Source organism: Camelus dromedarius, chromosome 33, assembly GCF_036321535.1.
Source record: "Camelus dromedarius isolate mCamDro1 chromosome 33, mCamDro1.pat, whole genome shotgun sequence".
NCBI lineage: Eukaryota > Metazoa > Chordata > Mammalia > Artiodactyla > Camelidae > Camelus > Camelus dromedarius.
The window spans coordinates 10,475,583-10,499,890 of NC_087468.1; the positions used below are offsets into that span (position 1 = coordinate 10,475,583).

At 47.8% G+C, this 24,308-nt stretch overlaps 1 protein-coding gene across 2 annotated transcripts in view; it reads right to left on the minus strand.

The window, feature by feature from the left end:
* Positions 1-10,815: 10,815 nt before the first annotated feature.
* The window catches only part of CNGA3 (cyclic nucleotide gated channel subunit alpha 3), a 34,490-nt gene continuing 20,997 nt past the window's right edge, over positions 10,816-24,308 (minus strand). For both annotated transcript variants that reach the window (XM_031441143.2, XM_064481884.1), the window contains 4 exons: positions 18,704-18,775; positions 17,303-17,410; positions 16,354-16,460; positions 10,816-13,817 (listed from right to left, as the gene is read on the minus strand). In XM_031441143.2, coding sequence (XP_031297003.1) covers positions 12,415-13,817; positions 16,354-16,460; positions 17,303-17,410; positions 18,704-18,775 — 1,690 coding nt within the window. In that variant the 3' untranslated portion in view covers positions 10,816-12,414. The remainder of the gene's footprint in view (positions 13,818-16,353; positions 16,461-17,302; positions 17,411-18,703; positions 18,776-24,308) is intronic.

Here is a 24,308-nt window from a genome sequence, read left to right on the forward strand (position 1 = left end):
CAAGTCTTCCACTTTCAGGATTCCGTGAGGAGAGTGCATTTTGGTCATACTTCTCCTTTGGGGTATTGGCTCCATCCTTTGATTGCTTCTCTCCTTGCTAGTACAACTGGATGCGTCTGGGACTGTCTCACCTTGGACCCTCAAGGTGGGCCTCTGCTCTAGAAGCACCTTCTCTTCCTAAGTGTGGGCTTCCTCCAACACCTTCCATTCTTTGCTTCTTCCTAGTATTCCAAGATATTTTTATTCCTTGTTACCCAGAAAATATATTTTCTAGGATCATTCAGTAAATGAAATGTGCCTTGCAGCTGGAGGTAAGCTGCTTAGGGATTCTCACCTCCCCAGACCCTGTCATGGAAATGTCTCCAGCATCTCAGTTGAGCGTCTCTGCTCCAGGCCAAGATAAAGTGTTAGATGTAAAAGAGGCTTCTCAGTCTGATTTTGGTCTAGGCTGTGGGCCAGAAGTCCAGAATGTATCAATCAAGCCTGTAAACATCCAGATTCATTTCCCAACCTTCAAGGGCTGACCCCTGAAAGCTATCTCCTAGGCTCCTTTGCCAACTGACCTCTGTTTGGTTTTCACAATGGCATGCACTATCAGGAAACTGGGGAGCAGGTGGAAGGGGGAATCTAGGCATCCTTGTGTCCTTTGACCAGTGGGTGTCATCTTTGCATCATTGGCAGTGGCTGCTTCTCCTGGGTCAGCTCAGCTCCCTTTGTGCAGTCCTTGCTGTGTTTCCAGCTCCCATTAGACAACTCAGATCCCTGGATTCTGGTATTTCCACCACATCCTCACAGCCCTTCACCTTTTGGGCTCCCTGCTAATCTCTGGGTTACCTTATGGTTCCCTGTTTGGATTTTCAGCAACTCTTATCATGTAACTAGTTCCTCTATCAAATTCTCTCTATTGGGTGTGGAGAAGAAGGAACACTCCTACGCTGTTGGTGGGAATGTGAATTGGTGCAGCCACTATGGAGGACAGAATGGAGGTTCCTTAGAAAACTAAAGATAGACTTACTGTATGATCCAGCAATCCCACTTCTGGGCATATATCCAGAAAAAATTCTAATTTGAAAAGACACATGAACCCCAATATTCATAGCAGCACTGTTTACAATAGCCAAGACATGGAAACAACCTAAATGTCCATTGACAGATGAATGGATAAAGCAGATGTGGTATATATATATAAATGTGTGTGTGTGTGTGTGTGTGATATATGTATATATATCACACACACATATATATATATGATGGAATATTACTCAGTCATAAAAGGAATGAAGTAATGCTATTTGCAGCAACAATGTGTAGACCTGGAAATTATCATATTAGGTGAAGTAAGTCAGACAGAGAAAGACAAATATCACATGATTATCACTTATATGTGGAATCTAAAAAAAAATACACATTTTATTTACAAACTAGAAATAGACTCACAGACCTAGAAAACAAACTATGGTTACCAAAGTGGGAAGTGGTGGGGGAGGGGTAAATTAGGAGTTTGGGATTAACAGAGACACACTACTATATAGAAAATATACAAACAAGAGGGACCTACTGTATAGCACAGAAAGCTGTATTTCTTGTAATAAGCTATAATGGAAAAGAATTTGAAAAAATATATATAGATATCTATCTATATATATCAGAATTTCTTTTCTACACACCTGAAACTAACATTGTAAATCAACTACATAATAAAAAATAAAAATAAAAAAAAAACAAATTTTTTTTATATGGAGTATCTAATGTGGGCTGTTTTCCTGACTGCACCCTGACTGAGAGTATATGCTGGCAGATTACATAGGGCTTCTCAAATACCCCTCGCTGGTAAAAAGAAAGAACATGCATTGACTGACCTTCTTCTCTGCACATAGATCTTCCTCATAAATCTCATAAGAAGCAGTAGACAGCTGGTCCAAAATTTGGGATCCTGGGTCCTGGCCGAACATCCTCTCCCTATGGCTAATGATGAGGAAGAACAGAGAGAGGCTGGGACAGCTACTCCCCTTATTTGCCTGGTGAACTCCCATTCATCCTTTAAGATCCAAATAGCATTACTTCTTGGGCAGTTGTTTTTGCCTCTGACTGAATCAGTTCCTCCATTATCTGTATTCCCTAAACAAATTTATACAAATGTACTATAGCACTTTTTTGCATTATAGTCACACACAGACCTAGTTCCCCTATTAGTCAACAAGTTCACTGGGGGCAGGGACCTGGTCTGACTCAACCCTATTGTTAGTGCCTCACTCAGCGCACGCCAGACACATAGCATGCATTCAACAAAACTTTCTTCCCAGAAATTCTTTAACTTGGCTGCATATTAGGAACATCTGGAGAGGGTTTTAAAGCTGTAGCTGTCCAGGCTCCTCCCCAAGACCAATTAAATCAGAACCTCTGAGAATGGAGCCCAAGCACTGGCGTTTTTAATCTGAAGCCAAGGTTGCAAACCACCGGTTTTATTGGTTGCTTCATCTTATCACATTTGCTCTCGCTGGTGAGTTTTGCCATAAAACCAGCTTCTCCTGAAATTTAATTCAATTTAGCAAAGTTTTTTGAGTGCCTATTCTGCCAGGCACTGTGTAGACCAACCCTGGCTAAGCAAAGTGTGTTTTGTGGACCAGCAACACAAGCTTGCTACACCAGGGAACGTTAGAAATGCAGAATCTGAGGCTCCATCCCAGACCTACTGACTCAGGATTTGCATTTAACAAGGTCCTCAAGGTGGATCGCACGTGCACACTGAGGTCTGGGAAACAGTGCTGTCGAGATCATACAATTGTCAAACTGCTGGCTCACTGTGAATTTTATTTTGTTTCTAATCTACTCTGATTTTCTTTCCTGTAAAAAGGAGTACCCTATTCTAGTCTATTCTCCAGCTAAAAAGGAACATCTGGCACAAAGCAGGTTGAGACCAGGCAGGGGAGCGATGAGCTGGTGGACAGTGGATTCCCCATGTGTGGGAGGGAAGAGGGACGGTGAGGCTGGCCCTCGGAGAGAAAGAGATGGAAGCATTTCATGGGAGGCCTCAGGCACAGGCTGTTTGGAAGGGATGACTCCTGTCTGACACTGCCAGTTCACTGGGAATGATCTAGGTGTGCTGGAGGGCTGCCATCTTGTTGCCAGGGAGCATGCTGCCATGGGTGCCTTCCCTACAGGTTAAATAAAGCAGGTTCACTCACCTTGTGCTTTTGGAATCAAAGTATAGTGGGGCATTTTTGAGGACTGGCCTATTAAGCATCACAGATTACCTACAAATGCAACATTTTTCCATTAAACTCACAAACACCTGGGGCCTAATTCCTGTGGGGCTGTCAGACTCTGTTGACCACAGTCTGCAGCAAAAGATGGAATTTTATGTCTCAATCAAACACATGACATGTGAGCATAATGAACACAATGTTCATGGAGCAATTACCCCTGTGAATGACGACAGTGTGGTCTGTTACAGTCTGTTATATTCCCTGAAAATTTGCCATTAGATTGATTTCATGACCCAATGATGGATTACAACCAACAATTTGGAAAAAAAAAATGCTTTTCACAGAATCACAGTAAATTTGCAAGGAAAGCAGTTGGACTTACTCCGTTTGAACTTGTCAAGCTGATCCAGCTCCTGAGATACAGTTAAGCACAGTGGTTGAAACACGTGGCTTCCGGAATCCCTGCCTGGTTTCAAAGCTGTATGCTCTGAACAAGTGATTTCATTTTGCTCAGGCTCAGTTCCTCATTTGAAAATGGGAATAATTATAGCCACTTCCTCCTCCTTAAATCTGTCTTAAAATTGAGCTCAACCTTAGCCATCCCACATGTAAACAATAACCGAGGTGCCTCTGGACCCAAGGCTTTCTAGGCAGCACTGGGCAGAGAGGCACCGCAGGAGGACTGGGATGGAGACAGAGCCTTCAGGAGCATCATGGGTCAAGAGGCAGATTTGGAAACAACTTATATAGAAATTTAACCCCAATCTGCTCGCACCGGAAGTAAAATGCTTCCTTCCTTATTCAAAGGCAAATATTATAAAACGTTAAAAATAGACACCAAGTGTCATTGGCTTTACACAGTGAAGGCTTATTTCTCACTCACATCACAGTGAGCTGCAGCAATGACTAGGAGATGCAGCCTTTTCAGCTTGAGGTCTACACAATTGCCAAGGAGGAGGAGGAAAGCATGGGGCGGGCACACACAGACACACCATTTCCGTTCACACGACTCTGGCCACAGCTGGTCCCCTAGTCAGCATAACTTCAAGGGAGGCAGAGAAGGGCTTCAGTGTCTGACAGTGAGCCCTCACCATGGCCTCACCACAGAGATGAGGAAGAAGAGAAGTTGCTTGTGATCATCGCCACTGTCGTCAGATGCCACCCACACAGGGAGAGGAACAAACACCTAGGTGTTTATTTATTATCAGTCATTGGATCTTAAATTCTACAAATGGTGTCAAGCACATTCTTGCTTTGGCATCTTGACTTAATTGGGTGGGAATGTGTGCCTGGTTCAGCCTATGCTTCCCCTGGAAAACCACCCCAAGTGCTGGCAGACATTCCCACTGGATCCCTCCCTTCCCTGATTATTAACCTCAACTGTGTGTACAACAATTACACATACATGATTTCTCCTCTAATGCATTTAGGAAAGATATAGGCTGTACTTAAACCATGAGAGTTCAACATTGCCAACTCCGTAAACACTGATTTCTATCAACAGCATGCATGTTGCATACCCACCTGAAATGGATGGAAGAATAAAGTCATGCTATCAAAGCAGACTTGTCATCTGGGTCGAAGGTTAACCACTGCTGCCAACAGCCATGACGAGCTTGCTTCTGTGGTTCTACCAAGCCCCAGGGGGAAATGCTACCTGAATGATTCATAATGTGGCATTCATAACTGTCTAATCTTAGGCAATTTCATTGGTAATACAAGATGTCTATTAACATACTGACCAAAATTTAAATTCAATATTTGAAAGGATACCTAAAGTTGAAAAAAATTTCCAAAGACCATCTTGAAATTCTCATCTTAAAATCCTTGGCTTAGTGAAACAGAACTCAGATTATTTCAAAGGAGCTGCCAAAAGAGTTTTGAAGTTTTTAGAACCCACTCTTTCAAGACAGATGCTTCATTTAAAAAAAAAAAAAAAAGAAGTTTATCCTCGGTATCTAAAGCATCACTGCCCAGGTTGGGGAGCCAGTCACAAGGTTACATGGTTACATTCAAGGTCATTGTCATCAGAGGCTTGTGGACTGCAGTCGACACGTTGTAGCAATTGCTAGATGTAAATTAAAGCCTTGTCTGCCTTGTCTTAGGGAAAGGCTGCTTTTGAAGTACAGTGCCATAGGCATGGATTTTATTCTTCCCCAAAATCTTGTTTTCTTGTGGTTCTGTAAAATCCAATCATCATGAAATTCTTGCATATAAAAAATAAATCAGTCCATCTTTTTAATTTTAATGCTTTCATTCATGTTTACCTACTGATCTGTTCTCTGTATTCATGGTGAGGGTTAGCAGTACAACCTTAAAGCAAAGTGTGAAAACAGAAGACTTGGAGAATAGCGTATTAGATGTACGGGATCCTGTCTGGCCAAGATAGGACTTGGAAGACTAGAGCTGCTTATCAAAGGATCTGAGGGCCCCTGGCCTGGGGTTCTGCCTTCCTCATGTCTCTTTTTTTATCATAAATAAATAAGAAAATAAATACATGCTTGTGATTAAAAAAAAAATGGAAGGCCCAAATAAGCAAAGAAGGACAAAAAAATCACTTACAATTCTACTGGGAGACAATGGTGTTAAGGATGCAGTGTGTGTATCTTTCCATCTTTCACTATCATTCCTAACTCTTTGAGAATGAAAGAATGAGACTGAGCACAAGAGAACTTTGCTAAAGTCACCAATGTCCTCGCTACCAAATTCAATGCACACTTTGCAACTCTTCCCAGAACGTGACATCGGCGATCACACCCTCCTCCTTGAATTTCCATCTCTGACTTAAACTACAACCCGACCCACGTGCCTGTCCCTTCATTCTCTGCAGGTTTTGTGGGCATGTCTTATTTCTCCTACCCTTTAAAAATGGTGATGCTCCCCAGGCTTTAAAAGAACCGCTTACCCCTTGGCCTCTTCAAAGTTTTTTGACTCTCTCCCTGCCTCTCCACTGTTCAGTCTGCCATCCCCACTACCTGGACCACTGCTAAAGTCTCCCAACTGGACTCCCTGGGTCTCCAAATCCAACTCCCAAATCGTCATCAGTGGCTGAGTGAGGAGGCAGCTCAGAACCTGCCAGGATCTCTTTAGTGCCGTAGGGGAAGTCAAACTCTTTGGCATGCCAATCTTCAGGAGACTATCGGTGCGCTGGCTTCATGTCCTGGGAGAAGCATCATCAGCAGTGACGGTTGGGAGGAGGGAGATGTGTCATGAAATAAGGTGGTCAACCCTTGCCTGTCCCTCCTATTTTATCTCAAGCCACTCTCAATTTTTATGTTCTAGCTTTACAGGCTGTAGAATGAATGAATAAATAAAGGAATGATGCTGGTAGCATGAAATAAAGGTCAGACACTGAGCTTTCAGTAACCTATTTCAATAGTCCCAGCATCTCTGTCCACAAAGGAGAGGTTCCAGAAAGCCGAGCCTCAAGGCAATGCAGGCAGCAGCCACTTTTCAGTCTTCAGCGGGAGCTTAAATGAATAGCCACTTCAGTCTGCAATACTGAGCCCCGGCCCGGGACTGAGCTACACACTGGACCAGAAAATGCGGTCCTGAATCCTAGTGCAGAATGGTGCACAGTTACATAGAAGGGAAAGATGCATTGCTGCCCTGTTCAGACGAGACTCTTTACCGCCCCCTGTTGGACAATCGTCATACTAACCATAGTCGCATAAGACCCTCTACTGCCATCTGCTGGAAATCTGTCATAATAAGTACAAAAAACTGGGATGGTGACACTGCAAGATACCTCTTTAGAAGGGACCCTTTAGGGCAGACCCTAGACCAACCCTATGTGGCAGCCCTGAACATAGTCACTAAATACAAGCCACATCCTTCCTCTGGTTCCCATCCAAAAAGTGAGCAATCCGCTCCACTGAAGGGAATACTGGCTATGCTGGACTTAACGATTCTAGACTGTACCCACAGGGCAAGTCAGGAGATTGCCCAGGGTAATTTTGACTACACTTGATATTCTCCTTACCCAGCCTTTATACAAAGGGTGACCCTGTTTCCCTGGCATGTTTAGCCAGCAGAGACTAGGACTGATTCTATTACATGTACATGAAATTGCATCAAATTCAAGAGCAAGTATGAGGACATAGAAGGAAATTATTGAACTGCGTGAATTCTGAAGGACTTTTCAGCTAATTTTAATTTCCATGGACAACTATATGTCTGTTAAAAAATGTTCCCCCTTCCTAGAGTGTAGAGGTGTCACCAGGAAGGGTCTGCCTAGTCAACGACCACAATTTCCACACCCTCCCTGCATCTAGATGTGACGAGTTTTTACCCACAGAAGTATATCTCTTCTAGGCTGAAGTGATGATGAAAGTAGAGGTGCCTTCTCCATCTCCCTTGCCCCAGCTGCAGGCTTCAGAGCTCTGAGACCCAAGAGGCAGACAGAACCCCCAGATGGACACAGCCTACATCCCTGCCAGCCGGGAACACCCACACTGCACTGTTACAGAGGAAACAATTTGCACTGCCTCAAGTCACCGCACTTTGGGAGTTTAGTTATTACAGTGGCTAGCATTATCTTAATATGATTTGCTAATTAATTAATGTATTTTGTCTGCTAACAGTAAGTTCCAGCAATCTGTACGGAGGAAAATGAAAAACTAAGGCCATTCCTGTTTTCTGTTATTTGGTGCAGGATAGCCCTTCTAAATCTCAGCACGGAGTACAAGCATCACTTTCCTATTCCATGGGAACATGGCTTGAGGATCCCTGAACAAGCTCTCTGCAAGGCTGCTTCCTGCTCCTTCTTTCAGGAGAACCACCCAGTGGTGGCAAGTGCAGGTGGTGGGAGAAAGCCCCCTGCACCCGGCCAGGACTTTCTGAGACTGTCCTCTTTGCTGTAACCGCATATTCTCGCTCACCTGATCCGAGCACAGCGCTTGAGGGGCCAGAACATCTCCAAGGTCATCTTTTCTATAAACACTATCATATTTCAGGGGATGAAGTGGTAGGGAGGAGGTGTCTCTTTCCTTGCCTCCCTCCTCTTGCTCCCTTCCTTTCACTTTTGGTAAAAACATTTCATCACTGGTGGTGTGAGCTTTTTATAACATAAATGGGGCAGGGGCCATGATGCCTGATTGACCCACCTGGAGTGACGTCAAATGAAATCACTGAATACAGATTTCTCAGCCTGATCCTTCCATGATAAAGTCCCCCATCAACTTTTCAACCAGCAGTTTTGACACCCATTTTATATTATTGCCTAGATCCCATATTTCATAAGGGGATATTTTTTAGTTGAAATTCTTCTATGAAGAAGAACTTTCCTTCCTCAACTGTTTAGGTTGCTCTGAAATATAATTCACATGGGGAAGCCAGGATATGCGCTGGATTTCTTTCCCTTCGGTGGTTTTTAGAATGTTGTTGCAAAGGTGACCAATGAAATATTTGTTAGGATAATTATAGACTCGCAGATATTAAAATATCTATCTAGCTATTCGATTTAGTTCAAATCATTGCAGTTCCTTTTCTGTTTGATGCTCAAAGTCTCCCATTGTTGCCCAGTGGAAGTTCATTCAGGTCAGCTCCTGGGTCCTGCTTTCATCACCACAGTGAGTAGTCTTTGATAGCTGCCTTGCTTTCGGGCAAAACAAAATGTTCCAGGCTCATCTTGGTTTCCTAACTGTGAAACTGTGTTTAGAGATTACAGTCTGGGGTCTATGGATGCTCACACTGCAGGATTATCATTGTTTCTGAGCTTTTTCTATGGACAGAGCACACACAGGTCCTTATGTCAACATCTCTTTCTCATCATCAGACACTTGACATACTTTTGTAAATTTCTCAGGAAGGGCTCTTGGAAATAATATTCTTTGAGTTGTTGCCTGTCGGTAACTGTCTGTGGTCTTTACACTTCAAGGTCAGGTTGGCTGGATCTAAAATTTATGGTTCATACTTCCTTTCTTGGAATATATTAAATGTGTTACTCTGTGGTCTTCTGGCATCAAGTGGAACCATGAGACAGGGAGGAGAGGCAGAGTTGTGATACAATCACCCCAGGGTGGGCAACCCACAGACTGCAGAATAAATACATTGCACATTTTCGTATTAGAACAGTGCTGCAGTAAGCATGGGTACGTGTCTCTGGGGACGCACAGGCGAAAGCTTTCCTGTCATATGGAACTAGAGGTTGGGTCGCTAGGTTACAGGTATGAGGCTTCAACTTTACTAAACAAAATCACTGCCTGCACTTCAGAGAAGCATTTTTTCTCCATTTCATTCATCACCTTCCCCTCCTCAGGGTATTACTAATGGCCCCCAGACCCAGAGCAGGAAGCTGCCTTGGCTTCTGTGTGACAGACCCCTAGCAGAAGGGACCACAGTTTGCCTGATAAAGTTTTAATAGATCCCTGGCCTGGTTTAGCTTTGGGAGTTTGTAGCATCACAGGTCCGAGGGCCACTGCTTCAGCGGGATGGAGCAGGCTACTCCCTTATTCAATCATTGGAGTAACAAATATTTTCAGACACTGCCAAGATAGCCTTTGTCCAGCTCTGCATGGTTCCTTGAGGTCTGGTAGCTTTGGGACTTTTCAAGCTTGAGGCACTGGAACCTTTGCCAGGCTGGGTTCCCCACAGCCAAAGCTTCCAGCCCTCTCCTCGGAGGTCCTCTACCTCCTACCTCCCCTGGGGTTCTGCCACAGAACCTGCAATCAGCCCGTACCTTGAGTGGTGCCCACCAACCTTTTCTTCCTTTCCTGTCTTGAGGAATCTCTCTCCTGAGACACACACACAAACATGGACTTCCATGAGCTTAGATCCCCACAAAGGCACAAAGAGAAGCTGTCTCCCAGCCTGGATCCCCATGGCTGAAGCCGGGGCAGAGGGAGAGGTGGCATCGGGTAGCGGCACCACGGCTGGGAGACCACAGACTCTGTCCCAGTTTCCCAGACAGCGAACAACCTGAGACTCAACTTCCCAACAACCTCGGCAGCTGGCAGCCAACGTGATGAAACTGCATTCATTTATTCCTCTAGAAAAATAATGTGATGTTTTCTGCACCCAAGAGGTTGAATGGGCCACGCCCATTATCCTGTGTTACTGAGAAGTTTATTCACAACAGCTCTGTGAGGTGGTAAGTGTCATTCCCATGTTTCAGGCGAGGAAAATGAAGTCTAGAGAGGTAAAGTTACTTGCCTGAGTGGCAGGGTTATGACTTGAGCAAGTGCAGCCCTGACTCCCCAAAGCCCACGTTCTAACTTACCATCCAAACGCCTAGGGCATAAGCATTGGAAAAAGCTGGTCAAAGGCTTCCCCTGCCTCCTGTCTATGCACGCCTCCCTGAACTGCCCGAACGCGGCTACCTTAGACAAAAGAAATTTAGCAGGCTGCCTGGGACACCCTTCTTAAAGATTTGAGTGCTTTGAATCACTTGCTCTGACAAATGCTGCAGCTTTGGTCGCACTTTCTTACCTGCGTCTGTGCACATCCTTCCCCCGGCCCCCCACGGAGCGTGTGCTGGCCCTATTCACCAGCGCCTGCACCCTCTGGGGAAGCCAGGCTCATTTGGAAACATACCCCAGGACCAAATCTTCCCTTATGACAAAATATGAAACAGGAGTCATTGAATATCTTTTAAAATCCAGGTCTCTATTTTTTCTGTGCAAATATGGATGTAGGCATACTTAATCGTTAAGGCTTTTAAAATATATGCACATGGCCAGTTACATTTTGTGGATGATATGAGCTTGGATCACACTCTTCTTTAATAGGCCTTTGAAATTCATTTTTAAAAGTTCAAATGGTCAAATGGTCCATAGTAAAAAAAAAAAAAAAAAAAAGAAAAAAACAGAGGAGACCCACAGAGATCCAAAATACATCCCTGAAAATGCAGCACCTTTTGTATGAACTACATCAGGGGCCCGTTACATAGTGTATGGATTGTAACATCAGAGACCTGAAAGTTGCCAAAGCAAATGGGGCATCTTGTCTGAGAAAAAAAGAATGAGAAGACAAGTAGGGAGAAGAGAAGAGAAGGAAGGAAGAAGTGGGGAGGGGAGATGGAGACAGAGAGGGAGATTGAAGAGAAAAGCCGGGAAACCTGCCTCTGTGGCTTCTCTGCATCAAGCAAGCGAATCATCTCTGGGTAACTGACAAAGTGTATTAAGCCAAGGATGGACCATCAAGGTTATAATGCACAATCGTAGAACCCAAATCTATAGCTATCTTACAAAATGTCCATGGAATTCTAGCGACTGGATTAAACAAAAAGAGCCAGGTTCTACGCTCTGCACATTTTCGGCTAGCCAGGAGCTTTGCCTCAGGGTGTAATTCCAAGGGAGAGCGAGGCTTCCTCTTGGCGGATAAAGGAGCAGCTTGCAAAGATGTGGACTCAGGGTCTCAACTCCTAAAAATCCTAGTGGTCAGCATGTTTTGCTTGGGACCCCATTTCAACCTCCAAACCGAGAGGCTCTCCCCTGAACATAACTCTCACTCAAAGCCAGAACAGGCTGCCCCAGATCCCCGAGTCAGGGATGCCAGGAGAGAGACTGTCTTTGAACCCTCTTGGCAAGTTTGGAGATGTGTCTTTCCCAAACGGAGATACTCTTTTCTATAAAACAGATTCCGGTGTCACAGGGGCCAGATGGCTGGGAGCCTGGATTTGTTTGTCAGACTTGAAGTGACCTCAGATGGGGCAACCTGACTTTATGCTTGTCACAGCACCACCAAAGGCCAGGGTTCCTAGGGTCCCAAAGAGCACACGAGGAGATACCAGAGTCAGAAATATGCCCCAGACTGTCTCGTGCATCGAATTTGTTACCACAGTTATTTTCCACTTCTGTTTCCTCTCCCTCATCAGACGGTGGTGGAGTGTACTGCGGGAGGGGGTGGGTGATGAAATAATCTTCTATTTACAAAAAAAATGAAGCTCAGAAGTCTAAAAATTCCTCATGGATAAAAAAAAATAAGAGTTCTGCCCTTGCACTTTCATACCCGTGGACTGGGGACACCTCACACTCTACAAAGCCCTGCATCACGCAGCTCACGGTAACCTGCCACCTGACTGGGGCCGACGTACTGAGTCCTGTTTCCTAGATGAAGAAACTGAGGCTCTCTCTTGAGGCCACACAGCTCACAAAGGGTAAGGAAAGCTGGAATTCAACCCCGGCCATGTCCCACACTGTGCTGCTGCAGACAGACAGCAGCACACTGACCACTGACTCTGGGAAGCAGGGGACAGGCATCCGCGTCTTCACTGTTGTGCGGTCTCTGCTTGTGGAGCATCCCCGGGAGCATCCTCGTTAGACGGAAGACCGATCTTCACCTGGCTTTCCAGTTGGCTGAGACGCTGCTTCACTTTCATCTGGGTGGCGTTGTACTCGGCCAGGAGCCGTGCAAACCTGGTCTGCAGGGTGTCCAGGGAGGACTCCAGGTGCTCCACCTTCTCCTCGATGTCCTTGGGGTCCGCCCCAGCCTTGGCCAGTTCCTCGTCGATCAGGTTGTCCTTCATCAGGATCTGCCGTCCCTTCTCCTCCAGCGCCTTCTTGGCCTCAGGGTACTCGGTGAGAGCCTCCATCAGATCGTCCTTGGAAAGGCAGAACAGGTCCGAGTAGCCAATGCTCCTGATGTTGGCCGTCCGGCGGTTCCCTGACTTGCTCCCTTTGATGTTCAAGATGCTGATCTCCCCAAAGTAACTCCCGTCACTGAGGACCACGAACTGGGTGACCCCGTCCTCGGCCACCACAGCCAGCTTGCCCTCCTTGATGATGTACATCTCCCTCCCGATGTCCCCCTTCTTGCAGATGTAGTCCCCGGGGCTGAACACTGCCGGCCGCAGCTTCAGCACCAGCTCCACCAGCAGCCCCGCCTCGCAGTCCTGGAAGATGCGGACCTTCCTCAGAGTGTCCAGGTGCACGTTGATGGCGATCTCCGCCTTCAGCTTGTCGGGGAGGCTCTTGAGCACCTCCTTCTCATCCACTGTCTTTTTGTTGGCCCACAGGTAGTCAAACCACCGGATCACCCGCGTCTCCAAGTCCTTGGTCACCTTGCGGAATTGCATGTACTGCTTGATGGAGTCAATCTTAGCCTGAAACTCGGCCCGGGAAGCATTCATGTTCGAGATCATGGAACCCACATTGCCCACGATGGTGGCAAAAATCAGGACGCCCACCAGGAAGTCTATGACCACAAAGAGATACTCCTCGTCCTTCACGGGGGGTGGGGTCTCACCGATGGTGGTCAGGGTCAAGGTGGACCAGTAGAGACTGTAAATGTACTTCCTGGAGAGGCGCCCATACTCTGGGATTGAGACGTTTGGGTAGACCCAGGAATCGGTCCCGAAGCCGATGAACTTGGAAATGGCAAAGTAGATGCAGGCATTCCAGTGGATGATGATGAGGATGTACAAGACCAGGTTCCCGATCCTGAACATGTTGGGGTAGTTGGTCCGTGTCTCTGTGCGGTCAAAGAACTCGAAGAGCCGGGCCAACTTCAGGAGGCGGTTGAACCTCAGTTCCGGGCAGTTCATGCCCAGCTTAAAATAAGCCAGGTCCGTGGGGACCAGGGACAGCATGTCCAGCTTGAAGTGCAAGGTCTTTGTGTAGTGCTTCCACAACCTGTCGGCATCTGTGACCATCAAGCCTTGCTCCAGGAAGCCTAGCGAAGAAGACAGAGATCACTTGGGCATCAGAGATGCTGCCTGTTGTGGGGAGGGTACAGCTCAGTGGCAGAGCACATATGCTTAGCATGCACAAGGTCCCGGGTTCAACCCCCAGGACCTCCATCAAAAAAAAAAAAAAAAAAAAAAAAGAGGCTGCCTATTTATGACCATGGCTCACAGAAACATATTCTACCTCGAGACTACATGAGGTATAATTATATGTATATAACAGAAACAACCTCAAAAAAAACACACTTACCCCTACTGCAGGAAACGCACTCTGGTATTTTCCATTCAATGATGTTCTAATCTATTTCATTCAATTAAAAACATAGCTCAATTGGGTAAATTTGCATGTGGATTGGGTATTTGTTGGAAGTGGGGAATGATTATTAAATTTTCAGAGATAAATGGAAGTTATATTTTTAAAAAGGAGTCCCTTAAAATTAAAGATACATGCTAACATGTTTACTATCTAAGATTTGCCTTAAAAAACTCCATCCAAGAACAGGGTGTGGGAGGAAAAATGAAAGAAAATTAGCAAATGTTGATAACGGTTGGAGCTGGGTTGGGGGGCGGATTCATAATGCTACCTTCTCGGTTTTATATATGTTAGAAAATATTAATAATAAAAATTTTTAAAACACTGGTCATGGACTATCGAATTGACTTCACCAGTCACTAATGGGGCACGACCCATCTGTTTAAAACCTGGCTCAGGGGCACAGCAGTTCTTTCTGGCTGCACAATACTGTCACCCAGGGGGCTTTTAAAACATATGAGCCTGGAGCCCACCCCCTGGGACCCAGCCTGGTCTGGGGATGGGCTGGACCTTGGGAGTGGTGAGGTGTTATTACTGGCAAAATCAATCAAATAGGCCATAATCTGCCATCTCTCTGCACAACAGGAGAGAGATAATACAACGGAGGCTCTTTAGATTCAGGTGAGCATCGGAACCACCCCGAGGGCTCTGTAAGACACAGAGTGCTGGGCCTGTCCCCAGACTTTGGTCCCATGGGTCTGGGGCACCTCTGACAACTCTCGGGTGATGGCTGGTCCAGGGCCACACTTTGAGGCTGGACTGAGGTAGGGCTGCCCCCTCTGTGAAAAGCAAACAGCAAGTCTGTTGTCACATGTTAGGGACACCCTGCTCCCCAGCCCCCATTTCCTGTTTCATACTTTGGTTACATGGTGTTTATTGAGTGCCTAGATCATGACATGGTACTCTCATGCATTGGGACCCCTCGCTCCTTCCTTAATAATCTTCCCTCAGTTCTGATGGTTTTTCCCCTTGGAGTATGATCCATGGCCTCTTGGTGTCTGCTCTCCCCTGTCCCCTTTACTTCCCGCTCTCGCTGCATCTTAGGTTGCCAAGGACAGCAGTAAGCACAAAAAGAGTGGGGTCAACGTCTGAGTGTCAGTGGCCTGTCCCTGAAGCCTGAGTGAAGCAGGGGGTCACTCCAGTGAGTTGACCACTCGCAGGGCTCTTTTATCTCCACAGGCTCACGTGACTGTGGAGCAGCAGACCACCAGGGCTGGCTGAGTCACCCATGCAAGCCTCAAGCTGTGCTCTTGAGATCTTCTAAGTCATGATGCCGGGCACTAATTCAGGAGCAGAGGGGGTGCCCGTCTGGCCTGCTGGGTGGTGACCATGGACTTGGGGCCCGTCACTCAGCGTCTCTCGGCCCCCAGTTTCTAAGGCAGTAAGACGGAGATAATCTTGCCCACATTTCTGGTCTCACTGAACAGTTCTGATGAGAAAAGAAGTGCTTAGAATGCTCTGTACACCATGAAGCCACCCGGAGGTTTTGATGTTTATATCCACCACCATGACAAGGTTATTTGTTTAATAATCTTGAAAGTGGTAAGTAGAGCCTTTACCAGCTTATGTGATATCTTTATGCAAATTAGGAAAAGGAACCCTAAGGATGCACAGCTTGGAGCCTGAGACATGAGCGGGGCTTTAGCCCCTGCTCACAACCAGAAGTGATCGTGAACTTGGGTTCTTGGACTCTTTAATCAGTAGAAATTCATAAAAGGCCAGAGGAGGAATTCAGGCGAGGCTTTACTGAGACTCGCGCTGCAGCAGAAGGGAGCGAAAACAAGCGACAGGTGCCCTTGTTTGTTACGAGGCGAAGGCAAGCTGGTCCTTTAAATGGGGTGAGGGGAGGGGTGGCTTAGGTGGTCTGCGCCTACATGAGTTATTCTCAGTCTCTTGTAGTTTCTTTGTGTTCTGTTACTCAAGACGTTCGTTCATTCAGTTGCAGGTGCAAATGCTCCGGTAGAGGGTCCCAGGTCCCAGCCTATCTTCATTTGAAGGAAGTCATCCTGTGCCCAAGCCCTGTTTCAGATTTTATTTCTCTGTCTATTACAACTCCTCTCAAAGCCACGGGGTAACATGTCCTGTCTCCTCTGATTGCCCAAGAAGAGGAACTCCCAAGGCTCCCGTTCTTGATCTCCCTGAACCTGCCCGTGGCCCCCAGGTCCCCCTCCGGATGCACCAGGGAAGACCCTGGCCCCGCGCATGCTCACCTGTCCGGGCTCGCACCAGCACGTCCAAGCCGTAGAGGACGTCTGCCGAGTAGTCCAGGACCAGCCAAAGCATCAGGTGCTCGGACTGAAGCTCATCAAAACAGGCCCTGAACAAGCACAAGAAGGGGCAGGTGTATCTGGGGCAGGGTCCAACGTGGGCAGCAGCTCTGTGCTGCAAGCCCTGGGTCACTTCATCCCACTAACAGCCCTGCCTGCAGGGCTTGTACCCCCGTGTCATCACCCCAGGCTCTGATAAGGAGACCCAGACTCCCCAGCTTCTCTCTCCCGAGGTCACAGAGCTCCTAAGAGGAGCTGGGATTGACCCCAAAGAGTGGCCCTGTTGCGTCTCAGCACTCAGCTCCAAGACCCCAGTTGGGGTGGGGGTGGAAGTTTCCAGGCCTCAGCAGGTTGAGAACTTGCCCTTTTTGGGGCCAAATGCCCCCCAAAGATACAATTTCTGAGAGATTAACAACAGAACAAGCCGCATCGACCCTCACAAAGCAGCAGCTCACTCACCGTCTCTGTCCTGCAGACCAGCTGGGAGCAGCAGGAGCTGGCCCCGCAGCCACCCACGGCAACCGCGCGGAAAGCCCACAGTCCACGGCTCGCAGCAGAGAACGCCGCCTCTTGCCTGCATCCCTATCCTGAGGGTCTGCTCAAGAATGACCCAGCCCCTCCCATGTCTTCTCTGAGAGCAGTGACTCCATTAAAAAGTCTCCAAGGTGCCCGGATCCTTGTTTGGATCTCCGACACGGGTCCCCACCAGTGCTCCCAGGAAACCCGAGCAGCCCTCTCTCGGGCTTTCCTTGTAAACAGAGAAACGGAGGCACATACAGCAGGATGGTGGCCTCGAGGGGACCCAGAGGTCTGTCTTGAGGCCAGGCTGCCCTGATTCCCTCCCACTGGCTCCCCCTGCCCCTCGGGGTGGAAGCACCCCCCACGCCCCGACCTGCACACGAGCAGACACCAGTTGTAGAAGACAGGCGTGGCAATGATGGTCAGCCAGTGGTAGTACATGTTGCTGGACGGGTCCACCACGACGGAGTCCTTCTTCTTTCTAGAAACATCGACACACAAGCAGCACAGTGTGTTGGAAGAGCACAGCTTGGGAGGGGCTCAGACACCTGGCCCAGCTTAGAGACCCCGGGGCAATTACAGGCTGAAGATAAAGAGATGGCTGTCCCAGACAGGGTGCTGTCAGTCTCGGGGGGAGGTCACATGGGTGTCCCTGGATGGGTGCCCCCACACAGGCTGGGAGCAGGGTAGCCTCTGGGGGACCCTCCCTCCCAGCTCAGCTCCCCAGGAAGCCACGACGGACTATAAAACCACGGGGATGACATTCCCACGTGGTATCATCCATGCCCTTCAGGATGCAGGGGAGGAGCGTGGAGCATGGTGATGTTGGAACCATCTCGGGAAGCTTTGTGAAAATGCTGGTTCCCAGGCCCACCCAGCAGCACCCCGGGGCCTGGGAGTGTGCGCTTAACCATCACCCTGGGTGGTGCTGATGCAGCTCCTCTCTGGACTGACTCTGGGAGCCCCGGAGCACTCCCTTGAGAACGCTCTCTCTCCACCCTACTAACTGCATTTGTGCAGATGTTCTAAAGACTCATTTCCAAGCCCTGGGATCCTGCCTCTCCATCAAAACCCACCACCCTGGGAGTCACCTGGGTGATGTCGGCCAACTCTGAACGGAAGAAATAGCTCAGGGAACTTCCTGATTTTATTTGCTGGGTTTTTGGAGGATTTGAGTTTATAGGCAGTACTGGAGATCTTTTCTTTGGGTCCATGTGTCTCCTCCCCCACCCCACCTGCTCCCCCTGCCCACCTAGGCCTGCAGAGCTGCTCCCACGCCCCAGAGGAGACCCTGGGGTGCCTTTCTGCTTTCACCCCGATTCAGCAAGTGCCAGATCAGCTGCTCACTGACGGGGCTTTGGAAGTGCCCAACACTCATCACCACGGGCCTTGGATTAAAGTTTGTGAATACAGTATTTTCTAGTGCCCAGAAGAAGGCCTCCGCTTAACCCGACGGTGCGGACAGCCGCCTTCTGGCAAACAGAGCGCCCCAGGGGAGGGCACCGGAGCAGCCTCCCAGGGAAGCCCCGAACGGCTCACCCGAGGCTGGGGACAGCCTCCCAGCCTGCAGCCCGCCTTGGGTCCCCCGAGCTGGGGCTGGACTCTCCCCACAGAACAGGCCCCTCGTGTGGTCTCAGGAGGCCTGATCCCCACCAGGACCGACCCCTTTCCCACACATGCTAAATCCCGATGGCACCCCTCTCCTCCCCGTGGAGGGGCCGGCCCGCGGTGACCACGGAACCCCCTCTTCGGGGGCAGTTTCTCTAGTACTTACTCCTCTTTTTTGGGGCAGTTTTCTTTTTTCTCGTCTTCCTTTTTCTCTTTCTCCTCCTTTTTCGCCTTGTCACTGGATGACACGGGGTGACATTCAGCTATTGTGACATACCAAGGACACGCCCGGGGGAGAGGGCAGGCCACAGGGGGGAGAGGGGGCTTGGTGCGGGAAACGGATCTTTCCAGCACATTGGGATGGAATGAAGTTACTGATCTTATTAGTATTATTATTATTCCTAAAAGGTGAGATAAACCACCTCCGCTGAAGTGTACATTGTAAACACTGAAGTGTGCATGGTGGTTCAGTCTAATATTCTAGGATTTCCGACCTATTTTCATGAGCCCCTAGGAAGCCACAAGCAGCTTGCGACTGGAGACCTTTTGACGTAACAGGAAATAAACCCAAATCTACACCTTTTGGGTGGAAAATCACTCAGAATCACATGGAAAGCTCTTTGTTCTGTTTAGGAAAGGGGAAGGACTTTCTGTTGTTCTGGGTCAAATGAAACCCTGGCCCTCGACAAGGAAGCCAGGGGACAGAAAGGAAGCAGAGCCCGCAGGCAGGACGGGTGCACCATGTTGTGGCACATCCTCGCGTCATCTGAGGCCAAGGCAGCCACACTTGGACGCCTCCAGACTTCGCTGGCTGTAACGCTGTGGGTGGAACCGGGCCCCCTGCCTGCCTCTGCAGAGCAGGGCCTGTGAGGGCAGGTGTCTCCTCCGCACAGAGCTTTGCTCCGTGTGTCCTTCCTGGGACACGCATGGTGATGAGGGTTACCTAGCCCTAGTTAGAGGGGTTCTGCCAGGCGGGCGTTACTGCCCACCGATCTGCTGAGGAAACCCCGCTTGCCTCGGGGCCTCCCCGGTCAGATTCCCCTGCTCACACCCTGGAGGAGGGAAGGGTTGAGAATAAGTCCTAATTAAACACTTGTCCATCAAGACCAGGATGCTTCTTCAGGAAATAATCAGAGATGTGAGCAAACACGCCAGGAGCACAATCACCACCATCATTCCTGACAGTCAGCGCATAAGGGGTCCGGTCACACAACAGAGGAGATTCGCCATCTGCCGCAGAATTCCGCGAGGCCACTTACAACGGGCTTGGGGAAGCATATTCAGTGATGGGGGAAATGCGCCTTGTATTTTGCTACAGTAGAAAGCAGACTACAACATAGCTGTACACGTTTTCTATCGCTGCCAGAACAAACTGCCATAAACTTAGTGGCTTAAAGCAGCCCAAATGCATTATCTTTCGGATCTGTAGGTCAGAGGTTTGACATGGGTCTCACCCAAGTCAAGCCAAGGTGTCGGCAGGGCTGTGATTCTTGCTGAAGATGCTATGGTAGGATCTGTTTCCTGCTCATTTGATTTGTTGGCGGAATCCAGTTCCTTGCAAAAGGGGGACAAATATCCTCATTTCTTGCTGGCTGTAAGTGGAGGCATTCCCAGCTTTTAAGGGCTGCTGCATCCTTGGTTCATGGTCCTTGGTGCCCTTCCTCCATCTTCAAAGCCAGCAACAGCAGGTTGAGTCCTTAAGACACCAGCTCTCTGGTTCTCTGCAGCTGGGAAATGTTCTCCACTTTTAAGGATGTCTGGGATTAGACTGGGCCCACCTTGATAAATCCAGGCTAATTTCTGCATCTCAAGGTCCTTACACTTAATCACATCTGCGAAGTCCCTTTTGCATGTAGGATAACACTGTCACAGGATGTGGGGATTAAGACTGAGGGCATCTCAGAGAATCACTGTTCTACCTACTACGGTCATCACTGGCCCTCAAAGATTTACATGCATCCTGTGGGCAAAATGACTTCACTCCCATCCCAAGATCCCTCAGCCTCATTCCATTACAGCATCAATTCAGAGTCCAAAAATATCATTTAAGTCTCAACAGCTTAGAAGTCCCAAATCTCATCATCCAAATGTGTGGACCGTGGTGTGAGTCATCCTACACACGAGTCCTTGCTACCTGTGGACCTGTGACATTAAAGAAACAAATCATCTCCAAAAACACAGTGGAGGGGCAGGCATGGGATAACAGATGCAGATATTCTAGTTCAACAAGGCAGAAGATGGGAGGACCAAAGGAGTCACTGGTTCCAAGCAATTTTGAAATTCAGCAGGGAGTCGCCACTGTTTCAAGACCTGAAAACAACCCTCTGTAGTTCATGGCTCCGCCCTCCAAGCCATCCTTCCATTTTCTTGAAAAGGTAGCACCTGTGTGTAGCTGAGTAGCTTTATCAGCCTGCTTCCCTCATCTAGAATTTAGGGGTCCAGAATTCTTCCTTCATTTGTACTGCTTCTGTCCCTTCCGGTCCAAGCTGGCAGTGTTTCTGCTGGTCTAAAACCTTCTAGTTTATGTGTCCCATATACCAGAGGGATTCACTCCACTACACAGGAGGCTCATTCGTAGATGATCTGAGAAATCTCATCTCTGTGTTTGCTGAGATGGCCGAGGGGAGCCATACATCACACCCTCAGTCTTTTCAGGGGGTCTTTTATGGGACTGAACCCCCAGAACTTTGGATCTTTCTGAGTTATTAGCAAAAGTTTAGCCACACCCTCAGCTTTTTCCCCAAGGCACGCTTTCCTGCCAGTAAGTTTTAAAAACTTAGTATCTTTTGCCATTTGAGCAGGCTGAGAATTTCCCAAATCATCAAGTCTTGTTTCCTTTTCATTTAACAGTTCTTCCTTCAACTTCTCTCTCTCCTCTCAAGTTTCACCATAAGTAGCAAACATAAACCAGGCTGCACCTTCAGTACTTTTGCTTGGAAACATCCTCAGGTAAATATTCAAGCTCACTGCATACAAGGTTTGCTGTCTGCATCCTTGCAGGACATCACCCTGCTCAGCTTTGTGTCACTCAACAAGCATCCCCTTTCCTTTGGTTTTCAATAGCTTGACCCTCATTCCTTAAGACCTCTCACCATCAGCATGCCTAAAGCCCAGATTTCTACCAGTAGCCTGTTTTGACCATTTAGGTATTAGGTATGTAGGCCATTTAGGTTTTCTCTGTAAAGCTCCCCATTTCCTTCTGAACCCTCACTGGTAGAGTCTTTAACATCCATTTGTTTTTAACAACCTGTTCAAAGCAATCTTGGCAAAAATCAAACAAACAAACAACACTCTCCTTAAAATTCCTCTCGATCCTGCCTAGTGATCAATTCCAAAGCCACTTCCCACTTGTTAATAGCAACAGCCCACTTCTGGGATCGAAAGCTGTGTTACTAGTTTTCTATTGTTGCTAAAACAAATGACTGCAAATGTAGCATCTTAGAACAACCCAAGTTTACCATCTTACAGTTCTGGAGATGAGAAGTCTGGTATAATCTGACTGGATGAAAATCAAGGTGTCATCCGGCTATGTTCCTCTCTGGAGGCTCTGGGGGAAAATCCATTTTCTGCTCCCTGGGATTGATGGCAGAATTCAGTTTCTTGAAGTTGAGGACCAAGGTCCCTGTTTTGCTGCTGGCTGGAAGTGGAGGGCCACTCCTGGCTTTTTGAGGCTGCTGCGTCCCTGGCTCGTGTCCTTCTTGCTTCATCTTCAAATTCAGCTGTGATGGGCCAAGTCTCTCTCCTTCTCCTTCCATCTCCTGTCCCTGATCCACTCTCTTACCTCCAGCTTCTGCTTTTAAGAACTTACGTGAGTACACTGGGGCCACCTTGATAATCCAAGATAATCTCTCCATCTGAAGGTCCTTACATTTAATCATATTTACAAAGTCTCCTTTGCCTCGTAAGGTAATCTGCTCACAGGTTCTAGGGATTAGTATGTAAATATCTTTGGCTGCGTTGTGGTTGTGAGATTGTTCTGCTTCCCACGTTCATCAATATGTATTGATCGTTTACTATGTACCAGGCGCTGTTGGAAGCACTTCACATTAGTCTTAATACAGCTCTGTAAGTAAGACACCAGTTACAATCCCTATTTTACAAGTTGGGAAACTGATGCACAGAGAGGTCAAGTAACTTGCCCAAGGTCACAAAGCTCTTAGGTGGCCGAGTTGGGATACAAAAGCTCTTAACCAGGACATATATTAAATATATCACATCTATCTGTCTACCTATCTGTCATCTATCTATTCAATGTAGATACCTGGAGAAAACTTGGAGGGACATTTGCCATCATGTTAAGAGGGGTCGTCTCTGATAATGGGGTTCAACTGTTAATATAAAGCGTACTTCTTGCAGATGTATGCTCGTGGGTGCTCTTCTGTGTTTTCCAAGTTTTTGACAAGAAGTATATTAATAAATAAGTAATAAGTATATTAATATATGAGTAATAAGAAGTTTTTCGGATCATTAACTGAGAAGAGCATCATCCCCTGTTCTCTTGAATCCACTGGTCTTTCTGGCACTGAAGTCTTAATGTCAAGACACCAGCAGAGGGCACTGCCCACGAGCTTATGGGCCCACACAGCCCTGCTGGGAGTTAATGACACCTGGCTCTGCCACTCTTGTTCAGGATTTGTGGCCCCAGGTTATAAGCTTTGGCCTTTCCTCTGGCTACCAACCTGCTGAGGGCCTAGGAAAGACTCCTCGCCGTCCAGCTGTGTCCCCAAATCCACCCAGTATTGTCCCAGGGAACCTACCCCGAGCTATAAAACGATGCTGGTTTTGGCTGGGAGAATTTGATTGGGAGAAAGAAATTATTCAGGACCCATGAAAATGCCAGAAAATGCCAGAAGTGTGATGGAAGGATGGGGGAGGGTGTCCATAAGAATTATTTCTGTATCTCTATGCCCAGGTGGCCTCATTTTGGGACAATCCCCAATTCTGTCCCTCGGTCCTTGGCTGCAGTGTGGACCTATGATATGAACCCATCTGAAAAGATTTATAAGAGCCTGATGCAGCCGACGCCGTCCACTCCCATCCTTGCCCACATCCCAGCCCCAGGACGAAAAAGCCTGGGGACCCACAGGACCTCTGTCCATGGTTTCTGGGGCCAGAGCCTTAGCCTGGCTGCAGGACTCAGCACGAGGTTTCCAGGGGGGGTTAATATCAGGTTTGCCTTTAAATCCAGCACATATCGCAACAGCTATGGTTTCTCAGATTCGGTCATTTCATTTTTCTTGATTATTGGCATCTGGGTCTTTGGATTTGATGTTCAAACTTACGTAAACAACATGCAGCTATGGTTCATGGAGGGAAATGGAAAAAAGTTCTATCAGAGGAACAAAGGGAAATAAGAAATGGCCTCGATACATTTCTCTTTCAACTAGAGCTCTAGAAATGGGCCTTTCTCACTGATATCGATGGTTTTTCCCTAAGCTCCAACTGAGACCCCCCTCCCCAACCTCCCCCCACGATGGTTCTGTAAAGGGAAGCTGGAGAACAGGGTGTGCATGCACACACGCTCACACACACGTGTGATCACACGCACGCACACTTCCTCCCTGGGCTCTTGGGTGGCCTTTGCCAGAATCACACATCAGACCGCTCTGCCAGCTCAGCACCAGGTGGTGGGAGTAACTACAACGGGTCACCGTTTCAAGAGGCTACTCTCTGGAAATATTTAAATTTCCTCTTTCTACTACCCTGATTACACCCTGCAAACTGGCCCGAATTAGCCTTATGACAAGGGCATTTCGCTGGCACACAGGAGT